The sequence below is a fragment of the Erythrolamprus reginae genome, chromosome 10, assembly GCF_031021105.1.
Source record: "Erythrolamprus reginae isolate rEryReg1 chromosome 10, rEryReg1.hap1, whole genome shotgun sequence".
In the NCBI taxonomy this organism is placed as follows: Eukaryota; Metazoa; Chordata; class Lepidosauria; order Squamata; family Dipsadidae; genus Erythrolamprus; species Erythrolamprus reginae.
Window position 1 is genome coordinate 19311121 of NC_091959.1, and position 13104 is coordinate 19324224.

At 43.5% G+C, this 13104-nt stretch overlaps 1 protein-coding gene across 2 annotated transcripts in view; it reads right to left on the reverse strand.

The window, feature by feature from the left end:
* The window catches only part of ADAMTS17 (ADAM metallopeptidase with thrombospondin type 1 motif 17), a 178116-nt gene that overhangs the window by 113179 nt on the left and 51833 nt on the right, over window positions 1-13104 (reverse strand). For both annotated transcript variants that reach the window (XM_070762584.1, XM_070762585.1), the window contains exons 5-7: window positions 10917-11000; window positions 8367-8524; window positions 1169-1212 (exon numbers count right to left, since the gene is read on the reverse strand). In XM_070762584.1, the coding sequence (XP_070618685.1) occupies window positions 1169-1212; window positions 8367-8524; window positions 10917-11000 (286 nt within the window). The remainder of the gene's footprint in view (window positions 1-1168; window positions 1213-8366; window positions 8525-10916; window positions 11001-13104) is intronic.

Here is a 13104-nt window from a genome sequence, read left to right on the forward strand (position 1 = left end):
AATAATAATAATAATAATATCTGACAAGCTATTTTTCGCAGGAACTAGAGTTGAATGGCTACAACTCCATATGTTCTGAAACCATAAAAGGAGTTCTCGTTTTACCAGAAGTATTCCAACGTTGTTCAGATGCTACCAGAACAAGCCCTTCATTCAAAATGTAACCATTTATACTCTTTGGGGCAGTTAAAAAGACGGAAAGGGGCGGCATACAAATCAAATCAAATCAAATAATCAAATCAAATTGATTGATTGATTGATTGATTGATTGATTGAATTTGTATGCCGCCCCTCTCTGTAGACTCGGGGCGGCTAACAGCAATGACAAAAACAGCATGTAACAATCCAATCCAATACTAAAATAACTAAAAAAACCTTATTATAAAAACCAAACATACATACAGACCAAATAAAATCAAATCAAATAATACAAGGAGTCCTTTTTGATGTCAAAACTCTTCTGGTAAGGCTGGAACAACAAACAATGATTTTCCAAAAAAACCAGCCTCAAAATAAGCTGGTGATACCATTTTAATGGATCAAAAATGATCAAAATTCAGACCCTTGGTAACTGACCCATATCTATGATGGTTGCAGAATCCTAGGGTCATGCAATCTCCTTTTGCAACCTACCAAAAAGCAAAGTTTGTGACAAACTTTGGCACAAACTTTGGCAAAGTGCCAAAGCCCACTGAAACAACATCGCCAAAAAGGCTTCAAGAGTTGCTAACCTAACCGTAGCTTCTGCTCCGATAATCTCACACTACTAACCAGAGCATACAAAACTTTCGCCAGACCAATCCTTGAATACAGCTCATCTGTCTGGAACCCGCACCACATTTCGGACATAAACACCCTAGAAAATGTCCAGAGATACTTTACTAGAAGAGCTCCCCACTCCTAACAGAATACCCTATGCAACTAGACTTACAATCCCAGGTTTAGAAAGCTTAGAACTACGTTGCCTTAAAGACGACCTAAGCTTAGCCCATAAATTTCTCCTGAGACTCAAGGCGGCTTACAGCATAAATTACATATTTAACACAGAAATCAGAATTAATCTAAAACAACCCAATCTAATAAAAAATACTTAAAAACAATTTACTTTGCTGGTAAATGCAGTGCAACAATGCATTGTAAAATGAAAAACATCTGTAGGATTACTTACCCACCGTGTCACATGGCTCATCTTTATGGACACAAAAATCGGTCCTGAAAATAATAAATCATAATTAGGAGCATTCCTTAAAATGATGAGATATGGGTTGTCTGGGCTACTTTACTAAAAGCTTACAATACAAACTTGGCCAAGGGGCAATTGACCCAGCTGGCGGTATCATCCTTGGAGGAATTGCCAGACTCAGCTTCACAAAGTTTATTCAAGGACTAAATTACATTATTATATAAGCGGGTAAATCAGCGATGCTGTTGCAGCTGAAAAAGCTCCTTTCTCAATGGGATTTTCTAGCTTATATGAATGAAAACACAGTATATGCTCTGTCTCTTGCAGGACTGTGGATGACAAGGGGCTGGTAGTTCCAGGTAATTCCCTGCATTCAAATTCGTTTCTCTAATGCCAAGGCTCCCAACAGTAAAATAGGGCAAAAATAATTGCTATTTATTCCTGGAAAAGCCCTGAACCATCTCTCAGTGCCAAGAGCCCATCTGGGAACTATTAAAATAGCAGCCGAAAAGGAACCTTAAGGGAAAAATGCTGGTAACTGATAACCAATTGTTGTTTAACTAAAATTACAGAAGCTGAGGTTGTCTCATCTCAAGTAAAATAATAATTATTATATCATCATCATCATCATCATCATCATCATCATCATCATTCCAGAAGCAACAAGGATATAATTTTTACAGATAGCTTTTAGAAGGTCCTCATTTTGCATTATAATCTTACAACTAATTATAATGCATATTGTGTCAATTATTGATTTGTTCTATGTACCTTCCTCAGTAATAGGTACCTAATACAGAATGGAATAACCAAGTTGGAAGGGACCTTGGAGGTCTTCTAGTCCAACCCCCTGCAGGAAACCTTATACACCATTTCAGACAAAAGATTATCTAACATTTACTTTAAAACATCCAGTATTGGAGCATTCACAACTTCTGGTGGCAAGCTGTTCCACTAAATCATTGTTCTAACTGTCAGGAAATCTCCTTAGTTCTAAGTTGCTTCTCTCCTTGATTAGTTTCCACCCATTGCTTTTTGTCCTGCTTTCAGGGGCTTTAGAGAATAGCTTCATACCCTCTTCTTTGTGGCAACCCTTGAGATATTGGAACACAGATATCATATCTCCCCATGTCCTTCTTTTCCTTAAACTATATATAAACTATTACACTATGAAGAGCCCTGATGGCACAGTGGTTAGAATGCAAAATTGCAGGCAAACTGTGTGCACGGTCTGGAGTTCGACTGTGATGGGGTTCAAGGTTAGCTCATCCTTCCATCCTTCCGAGGTCAGTAAACCGAGGACCCAGATTATTGCAGGGCAATACCCTGTCATTGTAAACCACACACAAGTGCTGTAAAGAGCTATAGAGCCAGGATGGAGCATCAGGTAGAGTGCTGTACTGCAGGCCACTGAAGCTGACTGTAGATCTGTAGGTCAGCGGTTCAAATCTCATCACCGGCTCAAGGTTGACTCAGCCTTCTATCCTTCCGAGGTGGGTAAAATGAGGACCTGGATTGTGGAGGCAGTATGCTGGCTCTGTTAAAAAGTGCTATTGCTAATATGTTGTAAGCCGCCCTGAGTCTAAGGAGAAGGGCAGCATAAAAATTGAATGAATGAATGAATGAATGAATGAATAAATAAATAAATACAGGTCTAAGTGCTATTGCTATTAACCAAAGTACTATGTGAAGGTTTCACTATGGTTGTGAGAAAACATCAGGAGTAGGTTCCGGGTTCTCCCGCTGCCAGTTCACTCAGGGCTGCGCTGTGTGGGCGGGCATGCGCAATACTTCAGAAAAGCTTCTGCGCATGCACAGAAGCTAAAAACTGTTCTGTCTGGGTCACTCCGGAAGCTATGACCAACGCAAAAAGATAAGCCAGACACACCGGTAGGATCCAAACACAGTTTTATAATGGTAAAGAGAAAAGAAGCCAACAGAAAATGTCCTTACAAATCAGGAAAACACTGGAACTCCAAATAGATACATGAAGGCAATTGTTCGTACAGAAACACAGGATCCTTAATGCCAAGACGAGGCTGTTGAGATAACAGACATACACCTCCCACGGGTCTTCAAGACTGATGGGCCACGAGCCAGGAACAGAAACGCTGAGACAATTCAGATAATACCGTGTTTCCCCGAAAGTAAGAAAGTGTCTTACTTTCTTTTTATCCCCAAAAGCCCCACTATGTCTTACTTTCAGGGTATGTCTTATATTGGAAAAAAATTGAAAGGGTCACGTTCCCGAAGGCGGCATCTCCCCAGAGTCCAGAAGGGCAGCCGTGGGACAGGAGCCTCGTGAGCCCTTTTCCAAGTTCAACCTCAGGGCTCCAGGGCAGCCTCCTCAAGGGCGACAGCCGCCCTCGTTCTCCTCCTCTTCCTCCTCCTCCATCACCACCGCCACGCCGCGCTGCTCACCCAGAGCGAGGGGAGGAAGATCTGAAGAGAGCGCCAATGGGAAGGAAGCGCCCCGGATGGGTGGGGACTTTCCTACCTCTGGCCGGGCGGCTTCCCTTGCAGGGCCATTTCTGAGGAGCCCGCCGGTTCATAACGGTGGCAACCCGCGGCCGCCAAGGCAGGTCCCTCGCCCACCTCGACTGCCGCGGAGAGGCTGCGCCATGACCCCTCGACGCCGCCTCTTTCCTCCCTGCGGCTAACTCAGCTCCGCCAGCAAGTTTCACTGGCTCTCGAGGAGGCGAAAGCGAAGGCAGGAGCAGGTCGCTCGCTGCAGCAAGCCCCGCCGTCTCCGGCCGACAGCTCCCTCTAACGAGCCGAAGCTTAGCAGTCTGGCTTCGTCCCTCCGTCAGCCAAACTCCCCGGTGGGCTGGGCCTCAGCAGGCTGCCTCCCTCACAGCTCCCCTCCCCGGAAGAAGGCAGCGAAAGCACGCCCTTCTTCCCGCTTAAAAAAGGAAGGCAGCTAGATGAGAGGGAGGCGGCAATACCCCCGTGTTTCCCCGAAAGTAAGACATATGTCTTACTTTCGGGGTACGGCTTATATTAGCCGACCCCCCTGAAACCTCCGATACGTCTTACAATCGGGGGTGTCTTACTATCGGGGAAACAGGGTAGCAACTCCACTCTGATAACACTCCACGCTGCCGAAAGAGTTTGCCTGCCTTATAAACCCTTCCCTGCTAATGAGGACCACACCCAACCCCCTGGTGTTCCTCATTCAACGCTGATAATATTTCTTCAATTGATTCCTCCTTTGATCTATGCGCCTCTGTCGCATACTAATGACAGCTTGTGCCTCGTCATCCAATGACTCCAGAGACTCTAGAGAATCCAAGCTACTGGCTTGAGAGAGCCCCTCCCTCTCTGCTCTCATCCTCCCCCGGGCATGGAGCCAGCAGAGACGCAGCTGGTCTTTCATCTGACTCAGGCTGAACCACAACAAAAACAAGATGGCAGCATTTGCGGTAATGCCAGGAGAACTGGTGTGGGGACGTGGCAAGCCTGGGTCACTGCCGGTTTTAGCGACCCAGGCTGCCAAGTTACTCCCGGTTCTTTAAAACCGATCCAAACCGGGAGCATCAATCAAGTTTCCTTCACTGGCATAAGTCCCAAGCTCAGCACACCATGTCATTCTACAGTTGAAAGACTTGTGGGTCTCAGAGAGAAATTTCCCAACAGTGAGAACAATCAACCAGCTTGCTTTCAGGGCTTCAACAGTGATTGGACTCATTCGAGACAATGATGAATCTGCATACATACGGGAGAGTGAACAACTATCCTTGTGGTGTGACTGGAACAATCTACGACTGAACACACTCAAAACTATAGAAATGGTGGTAGGCTTTAGGAGAAACCCTTCCATCCTTCCACGTCTCACAATACTAGACAACACAGTATGAACAGTAGAGACCTTCAGATTTCTAGGTTCTATCATACCTCAAGACCTAAAATGGTCACCTAACATCAAAAACATCATCAAAAAAGCACAACAAAGAATGTTGTTTCTGCGTCAGTTCAAACTGCCCAAGGAGCTGCTGATACAGTTCTACAGAGGAATCATTGAGTCTGTCATCTGCACCTCTATAACTGTCTGGTTTGGTGCTGCAACCCAACAAGACCGACACAGACTTCAAGGATAATCAGAATTGCAGAAAAAACAATTGCTGCTATCCTGCCTTCCACTGAGGACCTATATACTGCATGAGTCAAAAAGAGGGCGGTGAAAATATTTACTGACCCCTCGTATCCTGGACACAAACTGTTTCAACTCCTACAGAGCACTGCACACCAAGACAACTAGACACAAGAACAGTTTTTCCCCGAACGCCATCACTCTGCTAAACAAATAATTCCCTCAACACTGTCAAACTTTTTACTAAGTCTGCACTTCTATTTCTACTAGTTTTTTCTCATCATTCCTATCATCCTTTTCCTCCCACTTAGGACTGTATGATTGTAACCTGTTGCTTGTATCCTAAGATTTTTATTAATATTGATTGTTTCTTCATTGCTTATTTGACTCCTATGACAGTCATTAAGTGTTGTACCATATGATTCTTGACAAATGTATCTTTTTCTTTTATGTACACTGTGTGTCCAATCACACTTGGCCAATAAAGAATTCTATTCTATTCTATTCTATTCTATTCTATTCTATTCTATTCTGGGTGCTCCATTACTGGAGGTGTTTTAGAAGAGACTGGACAGTCATTTGTCTGGAATAGCAACAGCAGTAGCATTTAGATTTATATATCACTTCACAGTGCTTTACAGCCTTTGCTAAGATGTTTACAGAGAGTCAGCCTCTTGCCCCCAACAATCTGGGTCCTCATTTTACTGACCCTAGAAGGATGGAAGGCTGAGACGACCTTGAGCCTACTGAGATTCGATCTGCCAAACTGTTGGTGATCACCAGAAGCAGCATGCAGTACTGAATTGGACCAGAGTACCTCCGGAACCGCCTGCTACTGCACGAATCCCAGCGATCGATAAGGTCCCACAGAGTTGGCCTTCTCCGGGTCCCGTTGACCAAACAATGTTGTTTGGCGGGCCCCAGGGAAAGAACCTTCTCTGTGGCAACCCCGGCCCTCTGGAATCAACTCCCCCCGGAGATTAGAACTGCCCCCACACTCCTTGTCTTTCTTAAATTACTCAAGACCCATCTATACCGCCAGGCATGGGGGAGTTGAGACACCTTTCCCCCAGGCTTTTTTATATTTATGTTTGGGTATGTATATGTTGTTTACTTTTTTAAATATGATAGGGTTTTATGTGCTTTTTAATATTAGATTTGTTTTCGCTGGAATATTGTTTTTATTACTGTTGTGAGCCACCCCGAGTCTTCGGAGAGGGGCGGCATACAAATCTAATAAATTGAATTGAATTGAATTGAATTCTAACCACTGCACCACCAAGGAACGGTATGGGGTCTCCTGCTTGAACAAGGGGTTGGCCCTCCAAGATCCCTTCCAATTCTATTTTATTTATTTATTTTATTTGTTTGTTTTGGTGGTATACAAAGATATAATATTTATATACATGATACTAGTAAGAGAGAAACATTAGAACAGGGGACCCCTTATTGATCTCTTAGGAATCAGGAGAGGTCAACAGTAGATAATCCAAAGGTAAAGTTTTGGGGGTTAGGAGATGATACAACATAGTCTGGTAGTGAGTTCCATGCATCAACTACTCGGTTCCTAAAGTTGTATTTCCTGCAGTCAAGTTTAGAGTGGTTTACTTTAAGTTTGTATCTGTTGTGTGCTCGTGTGTTGTTGTGGTTGTAGCTGAAGTAGTTGTTGACAGGAAGGACGTTGTAGTACCGTAGATGATTTTATGGGCTATGCTTAGGTTGTGTTTAAGACCACGTAGTTCTAAGCTTTCTAAACCTAGGATATTGCTCTATTTTGCTAAGACACCCAGTTGCTACAAGATTTTGGCTTCGCCTATGTGGTATGACCCAAGTAATATCTGCAATGCTGGACTTAAAGGAAGCATTTATGAGTTCAGACCAACGGGCAAAAACCTGAAAGTTTTCCAAGGTGAACAGAACTTGGCTCCCTTTTTGCTGAAAAGAATGCTCCACGCAGGGGGGGGGGGGGAAGAAGTGTTTTTAGAGGTCAATCGTAAAATGTCTGGTTCTGGTTACAAACAGGCAGAGAGAAAAATAATAATAATGAGGATCCAGCTCTCTTTTTTTCTCCCTTGGCTTAGCCATTCCATGCTGGACACAGCCCTGCTTCTGCATCTTTTGCCAGTGGTCCAGATCTGTACCATTTGGGGTTCATCCAGAGAAACCCTGTACACACACACGCTGAAAGACAGCACTTAACCAAAAAAAACCACCCACCACCCACCAATTTTCTGTGCCCTAGAAACCAAAAGCCCTGAGTCTTCGAAGAAGGGCGACCTACAAATCAAAATAATAATAATAATAATAATAATAATAATAATAATAATAATAATAATAATAATAATAAACAAAAAGCTGAGCCAGGAAATAGTTCAACAGACAATTGTTCCTGGTCGCTCCCTCCTTTAACAGGGCAAAATCGTAACAGGGTTGGGGGAAATGAGGATATACAGGAAGGGAAGGGTTGTGAGAACATAAGTGCATAAGTGCACCAGAGTGTCTACTGTCCCCTGTCCTATAATCTCTCCTATATCTCCTATATCTTCTCTTCTATCTCTTCTATCCATTATATCTCTTCTATCTCTTGTATCTCTTCTATTTTCTGCTATTCTCTCTAGTTATATTTTACTCCTATATTCCTCTTCTATACTTTCTTTGATACATTCTACTCGTATATATGCTCTATTATTATTGTGTATTGGATAAAACAACAAATAAATGAAATACATAAATAAAAAATCCAGGGCCAGCTTAGTTTGCACAGTGGATGTGGTTTTTACTGAAGCCCGGCCTCTGCACACTGCCTCATTCTCTCACAATATAAACTAATCTTTTTTCATTTATCCATTGCAGTTCTTCCCATGGCATTACATGGCATTTCCCCCTGCTCGAGCAGCTCCAACAGATGTGGAATTTCATTAGATGCACCAGTCCAGGGTGGAGAGAGGGAATAAGGGGTAGGCTTTCAGGCAGGGTTGGGTTCTGATTTACCTTCATTCGTGAAACCTTCTAATCCACTTTGGAGACCCTCAACAAACTGCCTTCAGATCTAGAGCGAACCCATAATTCATTTGATCCGAATTCACGCCATACCTTGTAACAAAGACAGCAGCATCTACTGGAAGGCTGTCATCTCGTGCACCGGGAACCTGATTGTTCCCAAGGTACTTCGCACCCCCAAACTCTTCATTTTGCCATTGGCAAAAGCTTTCCAGGGACCTCTCTCCATGGTGACCTATAGACAACCTGGCCTTGAAAAAAGAAGCAGGAGAAAGGAGAAAGACAAAGGTGAGAGCCAGGCAGGTGGCAAAGGGATACTGAAGAAGCTCACCTTGATGGACTGAATGGACATGCGTTTTATAAATCAAGCTTTTGTTTGTTAAATTAAAAAAAAGTAACTCAGGTGTGCTCATCACAATACCTAAAGGAATACTCTGCAGTAGAAAATAAATGCAATTGCATTCATTCATTCATTCATTCATTCATTCACTCACTCACTCACTCACTCACTCACTCACTCACTCACTCACTCCGGGACCAGAGTCTTCGGAGAGGGGCAGCATACAAATCTAATAAATTATTATCATTATTATTATTATTATTATTATTATTACTACTACTACTACTACTACTACTACTACTACTACTACTACTACTTACAGGACCATCTCCTGCCTCATGTATCCCAGCGGCCGGTCATATCCTACAGAGTCAGCCTTCTCCAGGTCCCATCAGCCAAGCCATGTTACCTACCTACCTACCTACCTACCTATTTATTAGATTTGTATGCCACCCCTCTCCGCAGACTCGGGGCGGCTCACAACAGTGACAAAAACAATATACAATAACAAATCTAATGTTAAAATCTAAAATAACAATTTTACATTAAAAAACCCTAAAAAAAACCTTGTATAAAAGCATACACACAAACATTCCATACATAAAATTACATAGGCAAGGGGAGATGTCTCAGTTCCCCCATGCCTGACGGCAGAGGTGGGTTTTAAGAAGTTTATGAAAGGCAAGGAGGGTGGGGGCAGTCCTATCTCCGGGGGGGAACTGGTTCCATAGGGTCGGGGCCGCCACAGAGAAGGCTCTTCCCCTGGGTCCTGCCAGATGACATTGTTTAGTTGACGGGACCCGGAGAAGGCCAACTCTGTGGGACCTAACCGGTCGCTGGGATTCGTACGGCAGAAGGCGATCTCGCAGATATTCTGGTCCGGTGCCATGAAGGGCTTTATAGGTCAATACTTCAAAAAATATGGTTTCTAATGATGCTTAATGATAAGAACTGCTCATGTCTTCTCTTCTTTGAAACATACACTAGGATGACATGCTCATACAGGTAGTCCTCGAGCTATGACCACAATTGTGCCCGAACCTTCTGTTGCTAAGGGAAGCATTGGTTAAGGGAGCTTGTCCCCATTTTACGACTTTTCTTGCCAAAGTTGTTAAGTGAACCACAGCAGTGGTTAAATTAGCAACACGGTTGTTAAGTGAATCTGGATTCTCCCCCTCCCCCCTGACTTTGCTTGTCAGAAGATCGCAAAAGGAGAGTGCATGACCCTGGGACACAGTAACAGTTGTAAATACGAACCACTCACCAAGCGGACGAATTTTGATCGTGCGACCATGGGGATGCTGCAGTGGTTGTAAGTGTGAAAAACGGTCACAAGTCAGATTTTTTCAGTCCCAATGTAACCAGGATTGAAAATTTTTTAGCAGCCGGTTCTCTGCCCAGTTGCTGGGTGGGCATAGCCTACTCAGCCTCCTGTACCATCGCGGCCGGCCCATTTCCAGACTTCAGATACTTCCGGTAGGCCCATTTTAATTAATTAATTAATCAACCAATCAATCAATCAATTAATTAATTCATTCATTCATTAAATTTTTTAATGCCGCCCTTCTCCTTAGACGCAAGGCGGCTTACAACACGTTAGTAATAGCACTTTTTTTAAACAGAGCCAGCATATTGCCCCCACAATCCGGGTCCTCATTTTACCCACCTTGGAAGGATGGAAGGCTGAGTCAACCTGGAGCCGGTGATGTGATTTGATCCTCTGACCTGCAGATCCACAGTCAGCTTCAGTGGCCTGCAGTACTGCACTCTACCTGCTGTGCCAGGCTCCAGAGGCTTTCCTCAAGCCTCCAGGAGGGCGAAAACAGCCTCCCCAAGCTCCAGAGATCCTCCAAAGACTGGAAACGGGGCCATTTCCAGATTTCCGGTACTTTTGGTAGGCCCGTTTTTCATCCTCCCAGAGCCTCCGCATGGGCCTTGTACTTACCTGGCATCCCAAACAGGTTGCCTGGAGACTCCCAAGATGGGTCAGCCAGTCCTTGCAGTTATCAGTTCAGCAAACCAAATGTAAAATTAGCATCTGGTTCGCCCAAACCATGCAGAATCAGCTGAATCTCATCCCTGGTTGTAATCTTAAATGGCCACTAAGTGAACTCTTGTAAGTTGAGGCCTACCTGTATGTACAGCATAGGTATCAACCGGGTTGCACTCTCCGCTTGCAATCATCTACATTGTTAATCTTTTTATGGTTTTAAGAGAATCTCAGTTCAATCCCCCGCCCCCAAAAATGCTTAGAATACCACCCCACTACCCACGGTTTCAATCAAAGCTGGAAAGGAACTTACAGGACGTCGTCGAAGCAAGACAAGCTTAGTCACACGAACGTAGACTTTCACCCCAAGGCTCTGGTGTTGAAACATGTTGTACACCTGAATAAAAGCAATAAAAGGAACATAACATCATAGAACTAAAAGGTCAAAACATATTTAACAATGAGCAGCTTAACTTTATTCTCTGCATACTATATGTTGTGATTCAGTCTCAGGCTCCTCAGGGAACGGCTGGAACTCTGTCGGCTCCATGCTCAGAGGGGGAGGACGAGGAACAGGAGGAGGAGGAGGACCAGGCAGACGGGGAAGAGGAATGTCAGGACGAGGAGGAGGGAGAACAGCCTGAGACCCCCGGGGGGAGCTCTCCCCAGCGAGTAGCCTGGAGTCATTAGATGAGAACGCACAAGCCATCATAGATATGAGGCAGAGAAGGGCAACACAAAGAAGGGGACAATTAGCCAGGTATTTCCATCCCTAATAGGCAACAGCTGGGTTTGGGTGTGGTTCTCCTCAGAAAGGTTGAAAAGGCAGGCCCGCCCTTCCTGTATTGTGGAGAGTTATCTTTTGGGAGTCCTGTGACCTTGCTTCGATCCTTGGCATCTCTGATTCTGGCTTGTGGCCTCGAAGGCTGAAAACTTGGGGGAGGCGTGGGTTTTATTATCTACAGTGGTGTGTGTGCCAGCAAGAAGCCTGTTGTATTGTCTGGCCGTCGTGACTCTTCTGTGAAGCTTCATAGTATTCCAGTTTGTAAGAACAGTTTTTGTTATCTGTGTTTGTTTTCAAAGATATAAAATGACTTTGCTTTTTACCAGCGTGTCTGGATACTCTTTTTAGTTGGTGTTGACGTCTGGGGGAACCCAGACAGAACACTATATACCATATTTTTCAGAGTATAAGATGCATCTTTTTCCTTCCTAAAAGAGGCTGAAAATTCAGGTGTGTCTTATACTCTGTATGCAGCTTTTTAAAAGCTCCCCCCCCAGCCCTAACTAGGTGCTAACGATCTTCCCAGCTGTTATCTTGCAGGTTCTTTCATTATTACTGTCTGCGAATAATGTCTTCCAAGCTCTGAGTCTTTGCAGAGTTTTTTTCATTACTCTAACTTGCTCCAAGTTACTTTCTTTCCAGCTCTAATCAGGTGCTAATGATGCTCCCAGCTCTTACCACTTGCAAGCTCTTTCATTGTTACTCTCTGCTAAGAATGTTTTCCAAGCCCTGTCTTTGCAGGTTTTTTCCATTGCTCTACTTGTTCCAAATGTTTCTTTCTAACTCTAACCAGGTGCTAAGAATGTTCCCAGCTCTTACCGGCTTGCAAGCTCTTACATTGTTACTCTCTGCAAAGAATGTTTTTTCAAGCCCTAAGTCTTTGCGGTTTTTTTCCATTGCTCTAATTTGCTCCAAATAAGTTTCTTTCCAGGTTGTAACCAGGTTGTAACAATGTTCCCAGCTCTTCCTGGCTTGCAAGCTCTTTCATTGTTACTCTCTCCAAATAAGGTTTTTTAAACCTCTAACCAGGGGATAAAATAATATGCTGAAACTGACCAGACTAAGGACGCTAGTCAGATAAATATCTGGTAAGCAGATTCTTTTCCCTATTTTCCTCCCCATAAACTAAGGTGCGTCTTATACTCTGGTGCGTCTTATACTCTGAAAAATATGGATTAAATTTTTTTTTTAAAAACCAATAGCGATATTTTTGCAGGATCAAAAATTTCTCATCCAGTTATTTTGGACAGCGGAAGAAGCACATTTTTTTGAAACCAAGAGCACACAAAAGAGCTATTTAAAGGCATGATTTGTGCTCTGCTGCTCATTCCTTTTTGAGCAATCAAGAAAAGGACACAGCAACTTTGCCAAAACAATCATCACTAAGTTGTGCAAGTCTATATCCCAACTATGAATTAGCTGTACTCCCACACTCCGGTCAACTACTGAAAAATGTTTAATGGGAGAAGGAGTCTACAATTAAAGAGCAGCCCTCTAACCTCTTTGCAGGATGTGAAGCTCCATAGCCAAGCCCACTGAACCGTAATGTACAAAAGTCCTTAAATTAGGACAATTGCTTTCAAAATAGATGCATCAGGCATACTTTCTTTCTGGCTTTAAAATGAACATGCATCTATTTCTCAAAAGACCACAAACTGACAAGGAATTGTAAATTCAGTACTTCAGTACTGCTGCAGCTGCTGTTAAACTATATAAT